This window comes from Ovis aries, chromosome 2 (assembly GCF_016772045.2).
Source record: "Ovis aries strain OAR_USU_Benz2616 breed Rambouillet chromosome 2, ARS-UI_Ramb_v3.0, whole genome shotgun sequence".
NCBI classification, from domain to species: Eukaryota; Metazoa; Chordata; class Mammalia; order Artiodactyla; family Bovidae; genus Ovis; species Ovis aries.
Window position 1 is genome coordinate 173,050,637 of NC_056055.1, and position 21,958 is coordinate 173,072,594.

The window sequence follows — 21,958 nt, forward strand, 5'->3', positions numbered from 1 at the left end:
ATGGGGAAACAATGGAAACAGTGAGAGACTATTTTGGGGGGCTCTGTAATAACTGCAGAATGTGACTGAAGCCATGATGTTAAAAGATACTTGTTCCTTGGAAGAAAAGCTATGACAAACCTAGGCAGCATATTCAAAAGCACAGACATCACTTTGCTGACAAAAGTCTATATAGTCAAAGTTAACGGTTTTTCCATAGTCATGTATGGATGTGAGAGTTGGACCATAAACAAGGCTGAGTGCCAAAGAATTGATGCTTTCGAACTTTGGTGATAGGACTCTTGAGAATCCCTTGAACAGGAAGTAGATCAAACCAGTCAATCCTAAAAGAAATCAGTCCTGAATATTCATTGGAAGGACTGATGGTGAAGTTCCAATACTTTGGCCACCTGATGTGAAGAGCCGACTCATTGGAAAAGACCCTGATACTGGGAAAGATTGAGGGCAGGAAGAGAAGGGGGTGACAGAAGATGAGATGGTTAAATGGCATCATCGACTCAATGGACATAAATTTGAGCAAACTCTGAGAGACAGTGAAGGACAGGGAAGCCTGGCATGCAGCAGTCCATCGGGTCTCAAAAAATCAGACACGACTGAGCAACTGAACAACAACCTAATATTAATTAGTAGAAAATACTAGCAGATGACAAAATACATGAAAAAGAAACAAAGGGATACTATCAAAAACGTTAATGGCTGGTCATGCCAATCTACTAACCAATTTTAATCACATATGTTTCTGTGGTTAAGGCAATTTATTGTATAATTCTACTGGTCATTATAAAAGTATTCCTCATTATGGAGGAAGGGCCTAAATTAATTGAGTGAATACAGTGTTCTAGGATATAAAGATGATATAGCATATTATTGCTTAGTTCTTTTCTCTTCCTACATCTGATTTCTTTGCCTCCCTTCACCTGAAAGCACCCACTCTCCCCATGCCCCTCAAATCTATCACTTCAACAAGAATCCCAGTCTCATATTTCATATGTGGTAAAGTGAAGCCCAGAGACATTAAATAATTAGCTGAGTCACACAACAAGAAGGATGGTAACAAAAAATAGGTCCAATTCCAAAATCATCTGTTTTCCAACAAATTTTATCTGGTCCAAGTCAGGTATCAGATGATATCTGTTCAAGGCCACTTGAACAAGTTTGAGAAGCACACTTAGGTTTACCGTCTGCAATAAATGTGTTACCTATATTCATGTGGTTCATTTTTCGTTTAGAAAAAAATGGTAATTAAAATTATGTCACTAGTACTTTCTCTGTGACAACTCATTCACTTTTGGGTATTTGTCAGAGTAAATTTCCAAAAGGAGCAGGAAGTTAGATTGTATATAAAATGCTCAGTTAATTTCATGCAGTTCTTTCTGCTGGACATCTGTTTTTTACTACTTTTCACAAACATCACCAAGGAATTTTTATCCAAATTTATTTTTAAGTGCCAAGTTTAAGTATACAACCTGTAATGACATGGATTTGGGATCAAGGTTCTTTTCTTTTTTTTTTTTTTTTGGTTATTTTCTAATGTAACAGGGTGGAGAAAAATTATTGTCTTGAGCTGCTAGCTAAAGATGGATCTTCAGCATATGTTTGACATCACGAGAGACAGAAGATGCAGTAATATTCCTGCATTCAGAGCTGGAGTCCCTGAAAGTTAAAGTCACTCAGTCATGTCCAACTCTTTGCGACCCCACGGACTATACAGTCCGTGGAATTCTCCAGGCCAGAATACTGGAATGGATAGCCTTTCCCTTCTCCAGGGGATCTTCCCAACCCAGGGATCGAACACTAGTCTCTTGCATTGCAGGCAGATTCTTTACTAGCAGAGCCGCAAGGGAAGCCCAAGAATACTGGAGTGGGTAACCTATCCCTTCTCCAGCAGATCTTTCTGACCCAGGAATTGAACTGGGGTCTCCTGCATTGCAGGTGGATTCTTTACCAACTAAGGAAAGCCCCAAGTTTCCCCTATAGAGGGACTCCTTGACTTGTCTAACAATTGCTACAGGCACCCAGACATCTTTTATCCTAAAGAACACTCAGGTTAGGCAAGGCTAAGATTTCATAAGTTATTCAGAGTAAAAGAGACCAGCTCCAGCCATGACCATGTATTTGGGAGTGAGGTTAGTGGAGCAAGGAAGTAACAAGACCACATTTTAGAGGGTAAGATAGACCACAGTATCACAGAAGAGAGGTGGGTCTGTTAAGGGCAGAAGATTAGGCAATTTTGCCTTTGCTTGGAAATAGAGTTCCAGATTTTTCCATAATAGTGAGTATGCATTCTATCTGTTGAAACATAGTAAAAGAAAGAGAGTCTAGAAAAAACATCTATTTCTGCTTTACTGACTATGCCAATGCCTTTGACTGTGCGGATCACAAGAAACTGTGGAAAATTCTGAAAGAGATGGGAATACCAGACCACCTGACCTACCTCCTTAGAAATCTGTATGCAGGTCAAGAAGCAACAGTTAGAACTGGATGTGGAACAACAGACTGGTTCCAAATAGGAAAAAGAGTACGTAAAGGCTGTATAATGTCACCCTGCTTACTTAACTTCTATGCAGAATATATCATGAGAAACGCTGGGCTGGAGGAAGCACAAGTTGCAATCAAGATTGCCAGGAGAAATATCAATAACCTCAGATATGCAGATGACACCACCCTTATGGCAGAAAGTGAAGAGGAACTAAAAAGCCTCTTGATGAAAGTGAAAGAGGAGAGTGAAACCATCGGCTTAAAGCTCAACATTCAGAAAACTAAGATCATGGCATCTGGGTGCATCACTTCATGGCAAATAGATGGGGAAACAGTGGAAACGGTAACAGAATTTATTTTCTTGGGCTCCAAAATCACTGAAGATGCTGACTGAAGCCATGAAATTAAAAGACACTTGCTCCTTAGAAGAAAAGTGAAGACAATCCTAGACAGCATATTAAAAACCAGAGACATTACATTGCCCACAAAGGTCTGTCTAGTCAAAGCTATGATTTTTCCAGTAGTCATGTATTGATATGAGAGTTGGACCATAAAGAAAGCTGAGCACCAAAGAACTGATGCTTTGGACAGTGATGTTGGAGAAGACTCTTGAGAGTCCTTTGGACTGCAAGAAGATCCAACCACTCAATCCTAAATCAGTCCTGAATATTCATTGGAAGGACTGATGCTGAAGCTGAAACTCCAGTACTCTGGCTACTTGATGTGAAGAACTAACTCATTGGAAAAAACCCCAATGCTGGGAAAGATTGAAGGCAGAAGGAGAAGGGGATGACAGAGGATGAAATGGTTGGATGACATCACTGACTCAATGAACATGAGTTTGAGCAAGCTCCAGGGGTTGGTGATGGACAGGGAGGCCTGGTGTGCTGCAATCCATAGGGTTGCAAAGAGTTGGACATGACTGAGTGACTGAACTGATTCTAGTTGCTTATTTTCAGTTCCATTCCCAACAATCACATTTCAAACCCAATGTGTCAAAACTTAAGAGATCACTGTAAATACACAGCAGAAATACCCTCAATGAGGCTCTCCCCATGGGATGCAATACAAGAAGGTCACAGAAAGTGATTCTGGCAGTCATAAAGCTCTTCTGTCCATCAGACTCACACATTCCCTATCTAGAAGGTTGGTTCCCCACAGCTATATTCCAATTAGATGGACTAGATAATATATAACATTGTCAATTAGGAAACAAGTATACATTTAGGAGGCTTACAATTCAGAGAGTCTTAAAACCCTCACTGCCCTTTGTGTTTCAACCTGTGATCCATTTCTTCTGCTTGTTCTTAAATATCCCTATAAATTGTGAGAATTTTTATAAAATAACCTAGTAACCAACCCAGGGCCATGTACTTAACGCAAACACTTACATATACAGTGTCAGATGTGGAGGGGCACAATAGAGAAAATAGGGCTTAGGATAAATCTGAAAGTGAAAGTGAAGTCGCTCAGTCGTGTCCGACTCTTTGCCGCCTGGTGGACTATAGCCCACCAGGCTCCTCAGTCCATGGGATTTCCTAGGCAAGAATACTGGAGTGGGCTGCCATTTCCTTCTCCAGAGGATCTTCCCAACCCAGGGATTGAACCTGGGTCTCCCTCGTTGCAGGCAGACGCTTTACTGTCTGAGCCACTAGGGAAGTCAACTTGAGTTCAAATCTTTCCTCTGCAACTGACAAGCTGCATGACCTTGAGCGGGTTAATTGCCTGTCACCTTACCTGTACAATTATGGCTATAATTTCATAATACTTTCATAAAAAGTTATTCTAATACTCCTGACACCAATAACTGCCTTTGGCCAATAGATACTAAAAAGTAGTTATTCTAATGTTCATCATTTTACAGATAAAAAGTTCAAGTGAGGTCTGCAAATTGTGGCTCAAGAGTCTTACAACTTGCCTTTGGAAAAGCCACCTTGAAAACTAGATATTCTCGTCTAGTCTTTATTTTTTTCCATTCTACAATTTAGCCCCTTGTTCCTTGTCATAGGAACTAATTGTTTGATATAGTAAATAAGTTTGAGCTGTTATACCTATTGGACTGTATATGATCAAGGATACTACAGTGATCATAATTTATCCTGACACTAAAAATGAAGGTTACTGGCTTGCCTTATAAAATCTTTAAAAAAAAAGAAAAATGAAAAAGCTGGAATCACAAACTTTTGATTCTCTGCAGTTAATATAAAATTATTTTTTCATTATGGGTTAGAGTTGACAGGATAATCATATGCCATCTGGGACACACAAGTGGCAGGCTGGATTACACAGTGTAGAAAAATACTATAAACTCATGCGCACTGAATTAAAATATGAAAGAGGGACAAATCATAAGGGGTTAATAACTCTCTTGGAATATTATCAGTTAAAATAATAATTATGAATAATTCATGATATGCTAAATTTAGGGAGTTCAGCGTAAAACTGAATGGATGAAAATTCAACAAAGAACATGACTAATCCAAATAAGCTCTTCTATTACATGCTTTGATCTTCGAAATCTATCTAAAAGGATCCCTTAGTGGAAACCTAGAATTGGTCTCTCTTTAACATGAAATAAATTAGATTCAAGCTATTCTGACCTTGAAATCTTTAACACAATTAGAAGGTATATGCCAAGCATCAGATGCACATTAAAGACATAATCCAGACTTTTGGAAATAAAGAAAGAGCTCATTTCAAAATATCCTCTTAGATCAAGGTAGTTCTTTGGTTTAGATGGCAAAGTGTGGCTCTAGGGAAGCTTCTAGAACACCCAGCTTACCAGGATTTGCCTGACAACCCAGTGACTTCCTAAAAGGAGACAATTGTGTGCATTTGCTTTTGATAAAGAAGTCAGCAGAGAGCGGCAGGTGCTGAAGGCAGACTCCCAAGCAACTTGTTTGCATACGTGAATGTGACTAAATAAACTCTGCCTCCTCTTGTGGTCCCTGCCCCACTGCTGTTACTAGTTGGAAAAAAGAAAGCGGCTCATATGAAAGACAGCTGCGGGCACACCGTTTTAGAAGAGACAAGGCACAGATGTTTTTCAATGATAGCTTCCAACCTTTTCAGCGCCAAGAGTTTAGTCTCTTAAGAAACAAGCTCATCTGTGCCACATGTTGTGGCTTTTGACTATTCACTGTTTGTTGCTTTCAGCTTGTGCTGCATGGGGATTAAGGCATGGTTTAAATACAGAGTTCTCTATCTGCCAGGGATTAGTGATCAGGGGAGAGCAGTGCTGGAAGGCTAGACCTGGAAGGCTGGAATGGGGAGGTAGCTTGAGGGCTGGTGGGATGGAATAGAATAGAATAGACTGGAATAGAATGGATAAAAGGAATAGAACAGAACCCATGAAGAGCCTAAAAATTCAAGGGCTGTGTGTCCTATTCTTTGTACTTTTCATTTTATTTCTTAAAGACTGGGCACAAATAAATCAGAAAAATAGTCCTTTTCATATTGTTGTCTGGAGGTCCTGAAATAGAGCCTTGGATGCAACAGGCATGCAAAAAAGGCTTGTGAGATTAAACCCTGAAAAGCTAGTGAAGTAAACACCAATGACATGAACAGCATCACTTTGTCACTGAATTCTGACAGAAATACTTCCTTCGTGGCCTCTCTTCTTTCATCCCTCACTTCCCTGCAAATACTTGTTATTCTCCATCTCATGACTTTTTTTGTTTTAACATAGCACTTATTGATGCATGTTACCTCTGTGTATATTTACTTATTTATTTGTCATCTGCCTGTCTTTCTCATCATTACCATCTAGTTCTCTACTAGAATATTAGTTTTATGAAGTCAGGGGACTTTGTTTCCCTGGGATCTTATCCTTTCTATACACAGTGTGGTTTTAGCTCCTGGGAGAATGCCTGGCTTTGGGGAAACTTCCAATGAGTAGTTATGAAATATGTGAGTAAACTTCTCTACAGCCCTGCCTTCAAGAACAGAAGTGAGAATAAGAGCATCTCCATGTAATTTCTTTTCCACAGTATCGCTTTTGACAATGAAAGTATACACCAGTTGGTGTCAGGATAATAGGTGTAAACTTCATACATTTTGATTGAATAAAGAAAGAAAATGGAGTACATATACATTTAGATTCCTGGAGGGTTTGCCAAATATCAGGATTATGGAATATTTTTTAAAAGACATTATTACATCTTAATTTAGGAGATCAAAGCATCTAAAGGTCAAGAAAGGATTCCCAAGAAGTTATCCTAGCAGACCCCTAGAAGCTAGCTGGAAATGATTTGTAACTAGTACTATATTTATGTGCAGTAAAAGCTATCACATGACTTCCAAGTGCTTTGTGCAATTCATTCTGTGCCTTAGTTCACACAGTGACTTTCCTTAGGGAACTTTTGAGTGTTTATTATTCTAAAGATTAGAAAAGATGAATTTAAGTTCAAACTCTAATTGCCTAGAAATCTCCAATAGTAGGATTCAGACTTGGAAAGGGCTTTTCCTTGTTTTTGTTTTTCTACTAGACTAAAAAGGTCTGATGAGTCCACAGCACTAACAGAACTCCTTTAAAAAAATCAAAGTAATATTTTATGGTACTAAACTTACAATTTGGGGTCCCGTTTTCAAAGGTTGTGTATCATAAGCTTCATAACATGAAGATCTGTCATGTTTCACTGACTTTGTATGGCAGCAGAATTAAGATTTGGGGACAAAAACAATGTGTTCCTTGCACTGAACACATTCTGGATTAATGATACCTAAGACTTATGATGTCAATTAGAGAGAGAGGAAAATAGCCACTAGCAGGGTTTGACTTCCTTTGGGCTTGTGATCAAGTCTGCAAGCTCTTCCCCTTCCAGCTTTCCCCCCATGGTCCAGAACCACCTGTGTGTTCTCAATCACACAGTCATGTCCAACTCTTTGTGACTCCATGGACTGTAGCCCTCCAGGTTCCTCTGTCCACAGGATTCTCTAGTCAAGAATCCTGGGGGCAGGGGGTTGCCATACCTTTCTCAAGGGGATCTTCCTGACCTAGGGATCAAGCCCATGTCCCCTATGTCTCCTGCACTGGAAGGTGGATTCTTTACCACTGTACCACCTGGGAAGCCCACAGAACCACGTGGGCAATAACAAATGTTAGCTGAGACTTCCCTGATATGCCATGTAGTGTGTTTGATGGGAACTAGAGGGACTCACCCATGAAAAACTCAAACAAGATCACTGATTCCTTAGACAGATATGAAAATTGATCCAATTTATACATATTAAAGAAGTAGCGAGTGATAGTGGGGTAACAGTGAGATATTCCATGGAAGGCAAAGAGTAAGGAAGCAGACACTCAGGATTATGACTGAAATATACTACATTGCAGCAGAGAACCAATATGATAACAGAAGGTTGTGGGAACAGACAGACAGGCACTGTGAGATCCTACAGGTCCTGTGGTCTGTGTTCACCATACAGGACTTCATCCTTTCTCTGCTTTTTTATGTGACTTGTTACCCCTGTGAGAGTCATACCTCCTGGCGGAGGCCCATGAGCATAAGACTACAGGCCTTCTGGCTATGGGATAATCAGGGTGGCTCACCCTGGACAGGGTAGCAACCAGTTATTCACATTGCTAATGCAAATAATTAGTGCTCTGTTACTTAGTGCTTTCATTTCCACATATTATTACCTACTTGCTTGGTGTCTGTTGTCCCTCAACTAGATTGTAGATATCAGGGGATCACGGGAATCAGGAAATTGTCTTTTTTCCCCTCACTGCTTTACGTCCAACTCATTGTACTATGAATGGCACATTAGTATTTATTTAGTGGATAAATGACTCAAGTCAGTAGAAAAACAATTATTCAGATTTGCCTTTTCAAAACATTGCTTAGGTTGCGATTTTAATGTATGGACTTTGAGTGGGGTGAAGGATGAGATGTGAGAGGAGAGCAGGTGATGAGAGAAAGTGAGTCTGTGGGATAATCTTTATAAAATCTGAGGGAGTCTCTGATAAAACTCTCTCCTGCTGGTGGGTAGGAGGGTGGTGACGAACATTAGCATACAATAAACAACGATGCTGTGTCAGATACTGTGCTCTATGGCTACATATACTTCCTAGCATTTAATTCTCAAATCCTAAACAAAGCCTCTAATGTGCATGAATTCCATTTTAGAGATGAAGAAGCTGAGACTCAGAAAGAGTAAGTCATTTGCCTAAAAAGCTACAATTCAAACCTGGATTTACCCAATCTTAAAGTGGATGCCTAACTGGAAACTACATCATGCTGCCAATCAGAATAACTGAGAAAATAGTTTAGGTCACTCACTGAAATCTTGGTCATAAGATTTACCACTTGGTTTCCTGATGTGCTTCTACAGGATCTCAGATGTGCAGGAAATGGCACGTTGTTATCACTGGGCATTGTGAGCCTCATATTTTCATTTCGAGTGATGCTCTTTGAGGAAGTAAATTTCAATTTCCTTAGCTACGTTTTCCTAACACATATCCTGAGTACTGCTGTCAGCTCTGTTCTCTCCAGGCTCTGAGGGGTTCACAAAGGAGCCCCTCTTCCATGCTGTATCCTGCCTCAGTTCCTCAGACAATCCCAACTAAGGCAGAGAAGTATTAATAGTTCCAGCATATTCATTTGTGAGTAGCTTAGAGATGAGCCCATATCCCAGTGCCAGTGGTCCAGTCACAGAGCATCTGAAAAGCTCCTTCCAACTATCTTTGTTTGGTGATCAGATCCAGGGTTTTTAGCCCCATCTCCCTACCAGATTCCATGATTCCTGCAACATGCAGTTCTTCCTTCTCCTCCTCTACATTGTGATTACCTATATAGCAGGCTTTTCCCTAGGCCCCTACTCCAAATTTCTGTCATTTACTTTGCTGCTGCTAAGTCACTTCAGTCGTGTCCGACTCTGTGCGACCCCATAGATGGCAGCCCACCAGGCTCTCCTGTCCCTGGGATTCTCCAGGCAAGAACACTGGAGTGGCTTGCCATTTCCTTCTCCAATGCATGAAAGTGAAAAGTGAAAGTGAAGTCACTCAGTCATGTCCAACTTTTAGTGACCTCATGGACTGCAGCCTACCAGGCTCCTCCGTCCATGGGATTTTCCAGGCAAGAGTACTGGAGTGGGTTGCCATTGCCTTCTCCGGGTCATTTACCTTAGATAAACTATAATTCTTTTGGGGGATCAGAAACCTATCCTAAACCTCAGCTCTGTGCTTTCCTGGTACATTCTCCTTGTTCTCTTTACATGTACACATGTCTTGGTCCCTACTTTAGCCTAATGGCTCAAGTGCCATCCATGTTGCCATTTACCTCCCAAGCACCAGTTGCCTTCTGCATTCCCTGCCATTGTGCATTACTTACCTGGGAACTTTGGTATTAATTGCTATTTGTTCAGCAAAGGTTTATTCTCCCTTTCCTCCATAGGAACTGTTTCCTCCATAATACTGTTGCTAAGAAGTGATTGATCATCCAGAAACTACATTTCCTGCTCTGCTATCTTGCACTGAACTGAAGAAATGGGACCAAATTTTATTCAGTAGAATAAAGATAGTACAGATGCATACAACTTCTACCCTGATCCATGAAAACCTCCACAGGACCAACTTGATATTACCTTCCAGAAAAATTTGATTATGTTAAAGTGGTAGGGCCTCCATCAACCTGTGTTCTTGATGGACTCTGTGAAGCAGAAACTATCCTCCCTTTATGTGAGTGAAAAATTAGTCTCTAACCCATGGTACTAGGAACTTCCTTGGTAGCTCAGCTGGTAAAGAATCTGCCTGCAATGCAGGAGACACTGGTTCAATTTCTGTGTCATGAAGATTCTCTGGAGAAGGGATATGCTACCTACTCCCGTTCTGGGCTTCCTTGGTGGCTCAGATGGTAAAGAATCTGCCTGCAATGTGGGAGGCCTGGGTTCGATCCCTGAGTTGGGAAGATCTCCTGGAGGAGAACATAGCAACCCACTCTAGTATTCTTGCCTGGAGAATTCCCATGGACAGAGGAGCCTGGTGGGCTACAGTCCATAGGGTCACAAGGAGTCGGACACGACTGAGCGACTAAGCACATCACAGTATGATACAAAGTCACTGTTATTAGGGGGTTACCTGATATAGGAGCCAGTTTGACTTATATAACATACACTTCTTCCAAAAACCATGGAGGTCAACATTTTTTGAGTTTGTTGAACTTAGGACCTTCAGCATAAACACCATCTCACAAGGCCAGTGCCCCCTCTGGTGTCTGCCACTGTTACCAGGCCAGTTCTTCACCCTCTGCCTTGTACTACTCAGCCATAAAAAAGAACAAAATAATGCCATATGCAGCAACATGGATACAATTTGAGATTATCATACTAAGTGAAGTAAATGAGAAAGAGGAAGACAAATACCATATGATATCACTTATATATGGAACCCAAGATACGACAGAAATGAACGTAGAGATCAGCTTTGTGGTTTCCAAGGGGGAGTTTGGGAGGGAAGGAGTGGGAGTTTGGGATTAGCAGAGATAAACTATTATACATGGAATGGATAAACAACAATGTACTACAATTTAGCACAGGGAGCTATATTCAATATCCCATGCTAAGCCATAATGGAAAAGAATATTTAAAAAAAGAAGAATGTCCATATGTGCATAACTGAGTCATCTTGCTGTATAGCAGAGATGGACACAACACTGTAAGTGAAGCATACTTCAATAAATAAAATACAATAAAACAAAAGGACTGTTAAGAAGTCAGGCTCCCTTTCTCTGCTCACCTGGGTCAGCCTCATGTGGCCAACATGCCTTATGCCCATTTATCAAGCTATGACATACAAAGAGATACTTAAAAACTGAACTGTTTCATGGGAACCAACACAGGAAAGCCACATACCTCTGAGGCCACAAGTCTGTGAGCACTCTGTCCAAGCTGTCCATCCCGAGAGCTGACAGTTGACCACACACTCCACCAGGCAGTGAAGGTTCATCCTCTGCGGCTTCTCCAAGTTACGCTGCAGATGGGAAGGAAATATGATTGTACTGGAGAATTCATCACAACATCAAATCAAATCACTATCCTTTTGTGGGATAATAATCTCTATTCTGTGGGAATAATTTTGCTATGTTTTTGTGAGAAAAATAGCCTGGCTTATTGAAACTGATGGCAAGTCTAAAAAAATGATGATCCTTATTTCATGACATAGAAACTTGTCAGTCCAAATTTCTTTTGATAAAACCTTCAACTTTAGAATAGACCCACATTTAAGGGACCAGGAAAGCAGGCAATTATGTCACACAGAGATCTGTCCTGTCACTCAGCCAGCAAGGAACCAGAGGGATGACTCAGTGCTAAATTCAGGCATCTTGCCCTCTGGAGAGACCAATAATATATAGAGAGCTCACACTAACAGCAACCTAGGCTAAACAATAAGTAGAAAAATAAAACTGAAATCAACAACCCATCTAAAGTTCATTAAAAAGACCAATTAACTGAAAACATACACATGATCTTAATCAAGGGAAAAGTTAATGATACTGTTTCTTTCCCTCTTGTCCTCTCTTAAACCCACATCTAGGCAAAATCACACATTTTCTAATGGCCAGTGTAGAAGAGGTCTTAGTGAAAGAGTAAATCATCCAAGAGACACAGAAAGAATACCAAAATATTCAGTTTTAGGAATTGTACATTATGTGATTGAGGAAAATGCTAACATTCAATATATGGACATGTTAGCAATGTCCATTCTGAGCTAAAATTATTGATTACAGCATGATTACTTACTATATGGGCAAACTAGAAATGACCACGTAAGATCTTTGATCCACTTGAGACATGTGGGTATTCTGCTTAGGTTAATAATTTGGGACTTTAAATATTTGTTGGGCATGTGGTATTTAGAAAGAAGATAAACTAATTTTCTATTAATGAATAGTTTATACTGCTTTTATATCAAAAGGAAAGATTTACTATGTACACTAAATGTATATTTTTGACTTATTTGAGTTGTTGTAGGCTGGCAATTTATTTTTCTTGAAGTAGACAACAGTCTTGAGAGGGAGATGAAACAAAATGTTAAAATAAATCACTGACACTTGTTAGAGAGAACTCTGTATTAACCAGTCTCAGAATTTCATTAAAAGGAACATCTGATTTTACATGGTCTAGTTTCAGGGGTACTGTTGGTTGAAAGAGATGTTATGGTAATACTTAATAAAGCTAACTCAGGATCAGTGGGATCAGTGAGGAGGTTTTGTTCTGATAATTTTAATTGTCACTTGTGGACTCTACTTATCTAAGGAGAATAAGACAACTTTTATTTTGTCAGTTTGCTAAAGACATTCCCGTGAAACCTGAGTTCACTGACCCCACACATTTCCAATTATTCCAAAGACTGTTTTAGTGATTCTTATAATGTGATAGCATATGGTCATCTTTGTTTCTAAACTGCCATCATAGTGCATTTCACTTATATGTTGGGGAGGAAATGTCAACATTTGGGAAGAGATTTGATTATAGCTTTTGTCCAAATTCCACATATTTTGTGATGGGTAAAAATATAAAATTACAAAAATTCAAAACCCACCAACTCTACCCAACTTGGTAGAGAGACATTTAGCTTATTTTAAGATGAAAAATGCACTGTGTTTATTACCTAGCAAACATTTGTTTAGCAAATTAGCAGAGTATTCTAACAGCAAGTATCACTGTGCATCTTACATGCAAGGGACAGTGTTTCCTACTTAGGAAAACTGAATCTGCCCAATACTAAAAATCGATTTTAGAGTCAATTGATGTCAATTGTTAGTTGGCAAGCAAGTGCATCTAAATAAGTTCTTAGAAATAATGAAGAACTATATTTTTAATGAACCCATTTCTCCAATGCAAAATGACCTTTCCTGTCATTGTAAATAAGTTCAAACTTGTGAGATGTAACTGTATAATACTAGTACCTCTTACTCTAATTGATAAGCTGTGATGAGAAGAAATTGGGAGGGTCATCTATAGTAAGCATTGTGAAGGTTGCAGAACACTATTTAAAAAAAAAAAAGCCATGGGTGTGGGGTACAAATACACATAACTTACCTGCTCACATTCATCCATGGCAACGGGCTTGCCATCACTGCGCACACAGCTCAGAAGGCGGGTCCTGATGCCTTGTCCACAGGTTGCATTTTCACTCAGCTGGCATGTGCTCCACTCTACGGGCATAGGGTCACCGCACCAAGTTTCAAAGTTATTTCCATGTGAGCAAAAGACAACAAACCTTTGATTCTCTGCATCAGTGGAGAATAGTGTACACAGAATCCTAAAACCATTTCTATGTGGCTTCAAAAAGCATTATGCAATTCTTTAATTGCAAAACAATCAATCAATCAGTTCACCAAATAGAAGTGAATTTGTTTTCTTGAGGTCAGAAGCCAAATAGTTTATAGAAATCATCTCATAGTTGGCTGAGGTAGGAAAAGGAAAAAAACTAAGCACAAAGGACAACAAGTTTGGAATTATCTATTTGCTGGGCGTAATTGAGAAAGAAAAATATTACAGAAATGATACTAGTCTGTGATATCAACCTGAAGATATTTTCAATGAATACATATAATTATCTAAATCATTTGGTATATTTGGTACAGTGGAGCTAAGAAAGGTACCCCCCAAAGGGAAAGAAGTCATGATTAAAAGGGCCATTTTGAAAACTCTCACTTTAATAAAATTATTCTCTCATGAGAGAAAGTTTTGTAGATTTGGCTAACTGTATTACAAACTCAACAGCTAGAGTTAGAATAAATCATCCCATAAGTAATTCTTAAAAATATTTTTATTTTGGTGTGGGTAGAAAAAGAGATCCTCAATCATATAACAGGGAGAACCTCTCTAAGAATATTTTTCATATTTTGTAGATGATCTAAAAGTTAAATAGGAAGAGCAAGTCCATGTATAGCAAAATCAGCATTTTAAAGATATGCTTTTTCAGTAAAGCAAATTTTATTGTATTTTTGGAAAATTAGTATGAAAACTAATGATCTAAAGGACCTTTAATGAAACAAAAGGACAAATACAACAGGTCAACTCTCACCTATAAAGACAGTCTCATAGAATTTACTAGAGGTTTTCTACGTGAGAAATCTCAGTAGTGCCACTGTGACCTCAGTGGAAAATTTGTTTCAGAAAAAGACAACTGTTTTGCCCCTTGAAGCAGCTGGCCATTTGGTTATTAGTAATGAAGTCAATGCTGAGACTTAACCTGATTCCACACGTCATGGCATTCTGTGTATCATTGCTGCAGGGAACAGATCAATGTAGTCATACAGTCCTTTAGTTTCAGACACTGAACACAGTGGTATGCCGTGTCTGAATAAGGAGGTCTCTAAAATATCCCTGTCCAGTCAGGCCTGCCATTTATTCTTGGTGAGCCCCGTAGAGTGAGTACATCACAAGCTTTAGTTTCTTGAAATAATAAAAGCCATGAGAGAGCTGCATTCTAGGACAGCATGATTCCATGGTTTGTGGTTTACGGCCATACCTGTTAGATTGTACTGGAACTGGAAGCAATTTTCATTGAGAAGGCAGGGCCGCACCTGCGAGTCTTCAGCACAGGTCCTTGAGCTCAAGGAGGGCCTCAGCAGGTGACGGGTTCTTCTCTGCATTGTGTGCGGATCACACGACTATGAAAATCAAAGAGCAGGCAGAGTGAGACAGGAACTCATGTTTGTTGATAAACTGAATGTGCTGATCTGTATACATGGAGGCACATGTACAACACCTACAGGGAAGAGACTGTTGAATAGAGTATGAAACAGAATATTTAGAAAATAAAATCATTATGGGATTCAATGTAAGTAGTGTCTGGTTTTTTCTACCTGACAGCTCTTGTTCTACATTATGATGAATAATTAGGCACGTGGGGACCATTTTCATCTGCTAAACACACTCTGTACTCTCAAATTCATTTGCCAGGTAGCAAGAGATGAAAACATTTTGAATGTATAAATGAATGAGAAAAGGAAGACAATGTCCCTTATGCCTCCGGCTAATCTAGCCCCAAAGAAATAACCAAGCAGAACACTTTAATGAGAAAATATTTTTTAAAAAACGGAACAATGAGAGGGAATTATGAAATCAGTATTGCCAATATAACAAAACTTTCCACTTATTTGGGAGGCATTATGATTCACAGAAGATTAGTCACTTCATGCAGCTGCCCGAACTTCAAAAATCTCCCCCAAAAATCACTTTACTTATGGGTCTGCATGTCTTCTTATCGCCTCAATTCATATGACATTCTTGAGCCAGGTAAACCTGCCTGCCATCTGTCATCCATCTACTCTATTCACAGAGGACCTTCAGAAGCTCTCCCTACTAGAATAATCTCCTTTCCCATGTCCTATATCCTATTCTCCTCCTGCTTCTTCTTCAGAACACTAATCAAGACTTCATCATTGCCAGTCTTTCTTTTAATAATGACAAGTTCTTCTCTTCCTTCCTAAGAAACCTTCCACCCATGTTCGAGAATTATTCTACAGTATTTGATTCCAAACATAAACATATATATCACATCTGCCTTTGTATGATCATTCTTTGTTTCTTTATTACTCCATCTCCTCCTTTTCTTTATAAATTCTTTGAGGACATAATAGACCATGATTTCTACTTCCTGTGTCACGCCCTGAAAATTCTGGTATATATTTTACACAGTGGTTGTTCAGGTAACACCATTATATACAACATAATTCAGATCCAGAAATCTAGAGGCACATAGATGTTTAAACCACAAGAAAGAGAAAAGTCTCTGAATTCATGTCATCAAACCATCATTGCCATATTCGGGATTTTTTAAACTTTTATTCCTTTACCTTTTTAGACACTGTAGCAAGAACACAACCTGTAAACTTAATTTTGGCTGCTAAGCAAAGTGATAATGTTAGAATACACTGAAATATATAGAAAAATGCTACAAAATTCTCTTCTATCTTCAAATGCTTGGAGCCATTGAAACACATTTACTATTTGTGTGACTTTATAGTTGGATAATCTGTCAATACTTATAAAGTATTTTTACATTTTAACTACATCAAATTGCCTCTAGATGATCAAGAAGGGCCATTGAAGCCAGGCAATTATTCTTAATTATCTGCAAAGGAATCCCATGCTAATGCTTACAAATAATTTACTATTAATTCAGCAATTAATTTGATTGTTCTCATGAGGAGTGATGGCTTCAATGATTTACCAATGAAAGAAAATGAAAGCATCATAAAAGTTACTCCTGATTAGTGTTCTACTACTTTTCTACCTTAAAAAATCAATGACTGAACAAGGTCAATGTGTATAAGATTTATGAACTTGCTTAGTCTAAACCACCAAATAAAGCAAAAGAGAAAATAACACACATGGAAACATGTACACAAAATTCAAATTCTATAACTTTGAAGAATTCACTTATATATTCTATATCTCAGTTCTTCATCTAGACCTGGGTGAGAAAGGGGCAGGAACATAATTTGGTAGTTTTTAAGAGTATCTTCCCTCAAACCTCACACTCTTATCAGTCTCTACATATGCTTTTAGAATGATACTCTCTGATTGTCATTCATTCTTAATCATATAGACTTTAATTATCACTTTCTAGAAATTAATATACTGAAAATTGGCACTGCAGCTAACTCTCTTACTAACGCTATTCAGAGAAACAGGCAGAGAAGGTGAATGAAATCCACAAACACAATCCAACCTAATCTCAGATGGTATCTGTATATTCTACCTTATAAAAATTGCCCTAGCACTGCTAACAACTCATAAATGAATTAGTGTTTCTCTTTACTCTTTTCTCTCTGTTAGCTCTTTATTAGGAAGCTCATAAAATAATGACTAGGTCACAAGGCAGATGGGGGTTGGCTAAGAAAAAAATGGATGACAAAGGAGCCTTATATCTAAATGATTTCTTTATTGGATCAAAACTCTTCAAATATAAACCTGAATCTCCTCTCCCCTAGAATATTCATAAAAAGACACTGTCAACTTCCTAAATAGAGAAGTGAGAATGTGATGTGTGGATAACTAACCCCAAATCAGCTTTAAACCAATCTCATTATAAAGGGCAATGTCAGATAGCTAAAGTTTATTTGCTAGGGAAGGAGATGACCAATAAGAACCAATAGCATCTAGTATATAAGTCCTTTATGAAATTAGGTTTTTAAACTTCGAAAACCACTACTTACTTTAAAGTTTAATCTTCCAATGTAATATTGCACCTTCATACCTTTTTTCTCTCTAGCAATGAGGCCTATATCCCTGGGCCTGACCTGAGTATTTGTATTTATCTGTCAAAAGTAAACCAGATATTCCCTCTGAGAGCCTCCATTGATTTATTTGCACCCTTATAAGTGGAATCACCTTATCAAGTAAACATTTCCACTGTACTTGTATTGATATGTGTGCATTCCTTCCCATAGGCTATTTGGAGAAAGTGTGTCTTAATTTTCTTGGACATTGAGAGCCTTGTTCTGTCTCTGACAACAGTATGTAGATAATAAATGTTTGGTATAGGATAATGTTTGATTATCCTAAAAACTAAATAATAAATGTTTGGTGTAGGATAATTTGCTTCTACAAGACTGTAGAGGGCAAGTTTTGTAAACTGCCCTTAGTGACAAATGGTTAACCCTGGACTATGATCACATTGCCTAAATGTAAGGTTTCTCCATAGGTCTGCATTCTTGATAAAAAGAGTATATAATATTTTCTCTCCTTCCCATACTTTTTCCATAAAATCCAAATGATAGCTCTCAGAATAATAGAATCTACCATTAAATTAATAAAGTATAACAGTAAATGAGTTTTAAACTACCCATATAAAAATGAAAGATAACTTAGATGCTATATCCTAAATAAATCCAATGAAGAATATATAATTTTGTATTTTTATAACACTGAACTATTAATATTAACAATGATAATTTAATAAAACCTGGCATAAGTCCAGGTACTTATGAATTTAACTCACTCTCTAAATTTCTTGTCTGGAGGAAAGCATGAATCCCCAAGGCCTGGCCTTGTCAGCTTTCATCAGATATTGAAACCCAAGGCTTTTCTTCTGTTAAAGAATGGAAAATTCTGAGAATTCTGAGATGATTTCTCCATTTAGCTAATTAGCCCTTTCTCTATCTTTCATGAGGCAAAAAAGGGAATATATATGCTATGAAGTTGAGTCTTGTTTTTTTTTTGAAAAAGTGGGATAAAAGATTTCAAATAGTATAACAATGCTATGTAAGGAAAATTCCTCAGAGAGTCCAAGAAAATGGTTACAAAAAGTGAAACAAAAGTTTTTTGCATATCACAGTGCAACAAGGCGAGCAAAATCAAAACCATTTAGACCAACTACATGCTCAGTAAAATTAATGACAAGTTGTCTTCACAAACCTCAACGTTGAATAGGAGGGGACCAAGGAATGAAGTTACAGAACCTGTGTGTTATCAACATCCATCAAGGGAAAGGAGACGGTAAAAATGGGGTGTCTGGTATATCCCAAAACACCAAACTGGAAAACTAAACTGCAAGCAAATATAAGGAATTCATGGACAGGTTCTAGGGGCTGATGCAACCTGGATCTAATGATTTCGCAACACTATAAGCCAAAACTGCCTTCCAGGACAATTTTCTGCACTGAAAAGAAACTGGTGGGAAGAGTTTCCAAACTGCTCAAAATAAGAGGACTAGCAGTGAAGGAAAAGAAAGGCCAGTAAACAAAGTTGGAAGGAAAACAGATCCAGTAAATTTCATGAATCTACTAAATTTTTGACCACTCAAAGCAAACAAACAAAAGCAGAGAACCCTGGACCATGAAAATGAAATTAGGTAAAAACAAGCCTCAATCACACCGGCTTCTAAAAGTTCACAAAAATTGATTTCCCAGAAAAATAAGTGAAGAAAGAAGTCAAATTCAAATCCCAGAAAATGGTGTTAAGAGAAAAAAGTGGATGAAAGAATAACATCTCCATAGACAAGAAACTGCAGGAGAAAGACATGCATACAAAAACAGAAGAAAACTCCTATTTCAAAAATAAGTGGTTGGTCATTTCGGAAATGACAAAATATGAAAGAACACAAAAATGAAACACAGATAAAATACAGATGTTAAAGAATGAGAGAACCTATGTAGAAGATATGACCATTTAAAATTTTATTACACTTTAACATTTTAACTCATGTTGGTGGAGTATAGGGAGTGTTTTCTGTGTTATATGGACTACGGCAAATGCATAATTATGAAACATTCTGTTCTATCTCCAGTATCTTTGAAAAAGTGGATTTTTAGTATAAAATAAAGCAGATATGGATGTAAGACAGAACTTAATACTTTTAGTACATAACATGAACTCAAGAAGTATTTCATCTTCAAACTAAAGGAAATAATAGCATATATTTCAAAATTCCACTCACTGAAATGGTCTAGCAGCTGTGAAACCCAGTAAGTTCAGTATCCCTGAAGTTCTTCTTGTGGCACCAAAGAGTCATTTCCACTAAAAGAAGCCAGGGATTTTTAGAGAGAAACAGCTGATTCTAAGTCTGGCAAAGAAAATGCATAAAATAGGCTTGAAACATCACACCATAGTGGATAACAAGGAGGCTAACAAAGGCCACCAGAGTCTTTACTAAAGTGTTCATAGAAAACATTTTAAAAACACTACAACTAGGACAATCTGAGCATTGGTAGAGGTGATAATGGAAAATAGTTAAAATATATCAAATATATTTAAATCTATGATTTCATTATGATACAAAAATAGTCACATATATTCAAAGATGCTAGGTAAACACCTCCTCATTGTGAAAACAGGTAAATAAACAGTGAATAAGTATTTTCTTGTCTTTTCTATTACATAATAGAGCAGTAGGTGATTAAACATCAGTTGGGGCAACATTTTCTCCTTATAGTAGTACTCCCACAAGTAAATGAGAATGGATAATAGAATTGGAAGTTTGCCATTTTCTGTTTCCTAAATGATAATGAGTTTAAACTTTGGCCATTGATGTTAGCCAAGCACATAAAAAGCTATAACCATACATTATGTGCCTCCTGAGAAAGAGCACATCTTCTATGAAGGAGTCTTGCCAAAGACATGATTCTGATTAAGCCTTTGCATGCTATTCCCAATTCATGGGGAATTTAAGGACAGAGGAACATGTTAAACTTCACCACAAGGATGCAATTTAAGAGACATACTGGGAAATTCAGTAGAAAAGGTGACCCATTTCCTTACCAGTAAATTGCTGGGAAGGAAAAAAAAGAAAGCAATGGAAGAAGCTAGGTTAAAGGAGATTTAAAGGCATATGTAAAAACAGGCTTGAACTTAATGGCTGGCCCACTCAGACTATAGATCTAAAGGAAAGTAAGAAAAAAGATTATCATATAAGTCTTTACAGAGTTTAATTTTACCAGAGTGAGGAGGATATAACCTGTGAAGCTCTTTGTGAGTCACTGGCAAGTTCCTATTTCCTAACCTGGGTGGCTGTTTTCAACAGTGTTTGCCTGATAACTAAATTGTACAATTTGTTTTACATGGTTTTCTGTATTTGGAGAAGGAAATGGTAACCCACTCCAGTATTCTTGCCTGGAGAATTCCATGGGCAGAGGAGCCTGATGGGCTACAGTTCATGGGATTGCAAAGAGTTGGATACAATTGAATGACTAATACTATATATATAGTATTTTATATATATATAAATATAAAACATATATATAAATAAATTCATATATATTTATATATATATAAAACAGATAACTAAGTACCTACTGTATAGCAGAGGGAACTCTACTCAATTCTCTGTAATGACCTATATGGGGAGAGAATCTAAAAAAGAGAGGATATATGTATATGTGTAACTAATTCACTTTGCTGTACTCCTGAAACTAACACAATATTATAAATCAACTATAGTCCAATAATTTTTTTAAATTAACATTTTGAAAAGTTTTTAAAAATATCTATCATGCTGGGAAATTTAGATTTCTTTTCATTATGGTATTTCACAGTCTCCAGATTGCAGTTTTTCCCAAAGTATGTTATATTCTACAGTGCATTCATAGGTGCTGAGAGAAAAGAGATTCATAATCATATCCACTTTGGAAATGTTGAGCTAAATAGTCCTAAAGAAAGATTTTTGTAACATTGTTATTAAGTCATCAAAATCTGTTGTCTCCTTTCTTCCAGGGCGCAGGAGTGGACCATATATCTAAGGTTTCTTTGCAGGTGGGTGTGACCAGGTAACTTAGCTCTGATAAATTAAAGGGAAATGGGAGGCTATATACGACACTCCACCTCTCACCCTAAAACCTCTCACATGTTTCCTCCATGCCCTTCACCCTCTCCAGGGAGCAGCGATGCTGATGAGTAGAACGGTTTTGAAAGCCAAGCTTGAAGACAATCTAGTAGCCTGCATCCCAGGATGACTGTATGGAGCAGAGAGTATCCTTTCCCCACCAGCAAATCCTACTTAGGACTGTTTGCTGGGAGAGAAATAACA

General features: G+C 38.0%; 1 protein-coding gene across 2 annotated transcripts in view; it reads right to left on the reverse strand.

The window, feature by feature from the left end:
* THSD7B (thrombospondin type 1 domain containing 7B) overlaps positions 1-21,958 on the reverse strand; it is a 1,048,668-nt gene that overhangs the window by 36,993 nt on the left and 989,717 nt on the right. For both annotated transcript variants that reach the window (XM_060411164.1, XM_027965001.3), the window contains 3 exons: positions 14,957-15,098; positions 13,519-13,634; positions 11,329-11,446 (listed from right to left, as the gene is read on the reverse strand). In XM_060411164.1, the coding sequence (XP_060267147.1) occupies positions 11,329-11,446; positions 13,519-13,634; positions 14,957-15,098 (376 nt within the window). The remainder of the gene's footprint in view (positions 1-11,328; positions 11,447-13,518; positions 13,635-14,956; positions 15,099-21,958) is intronic.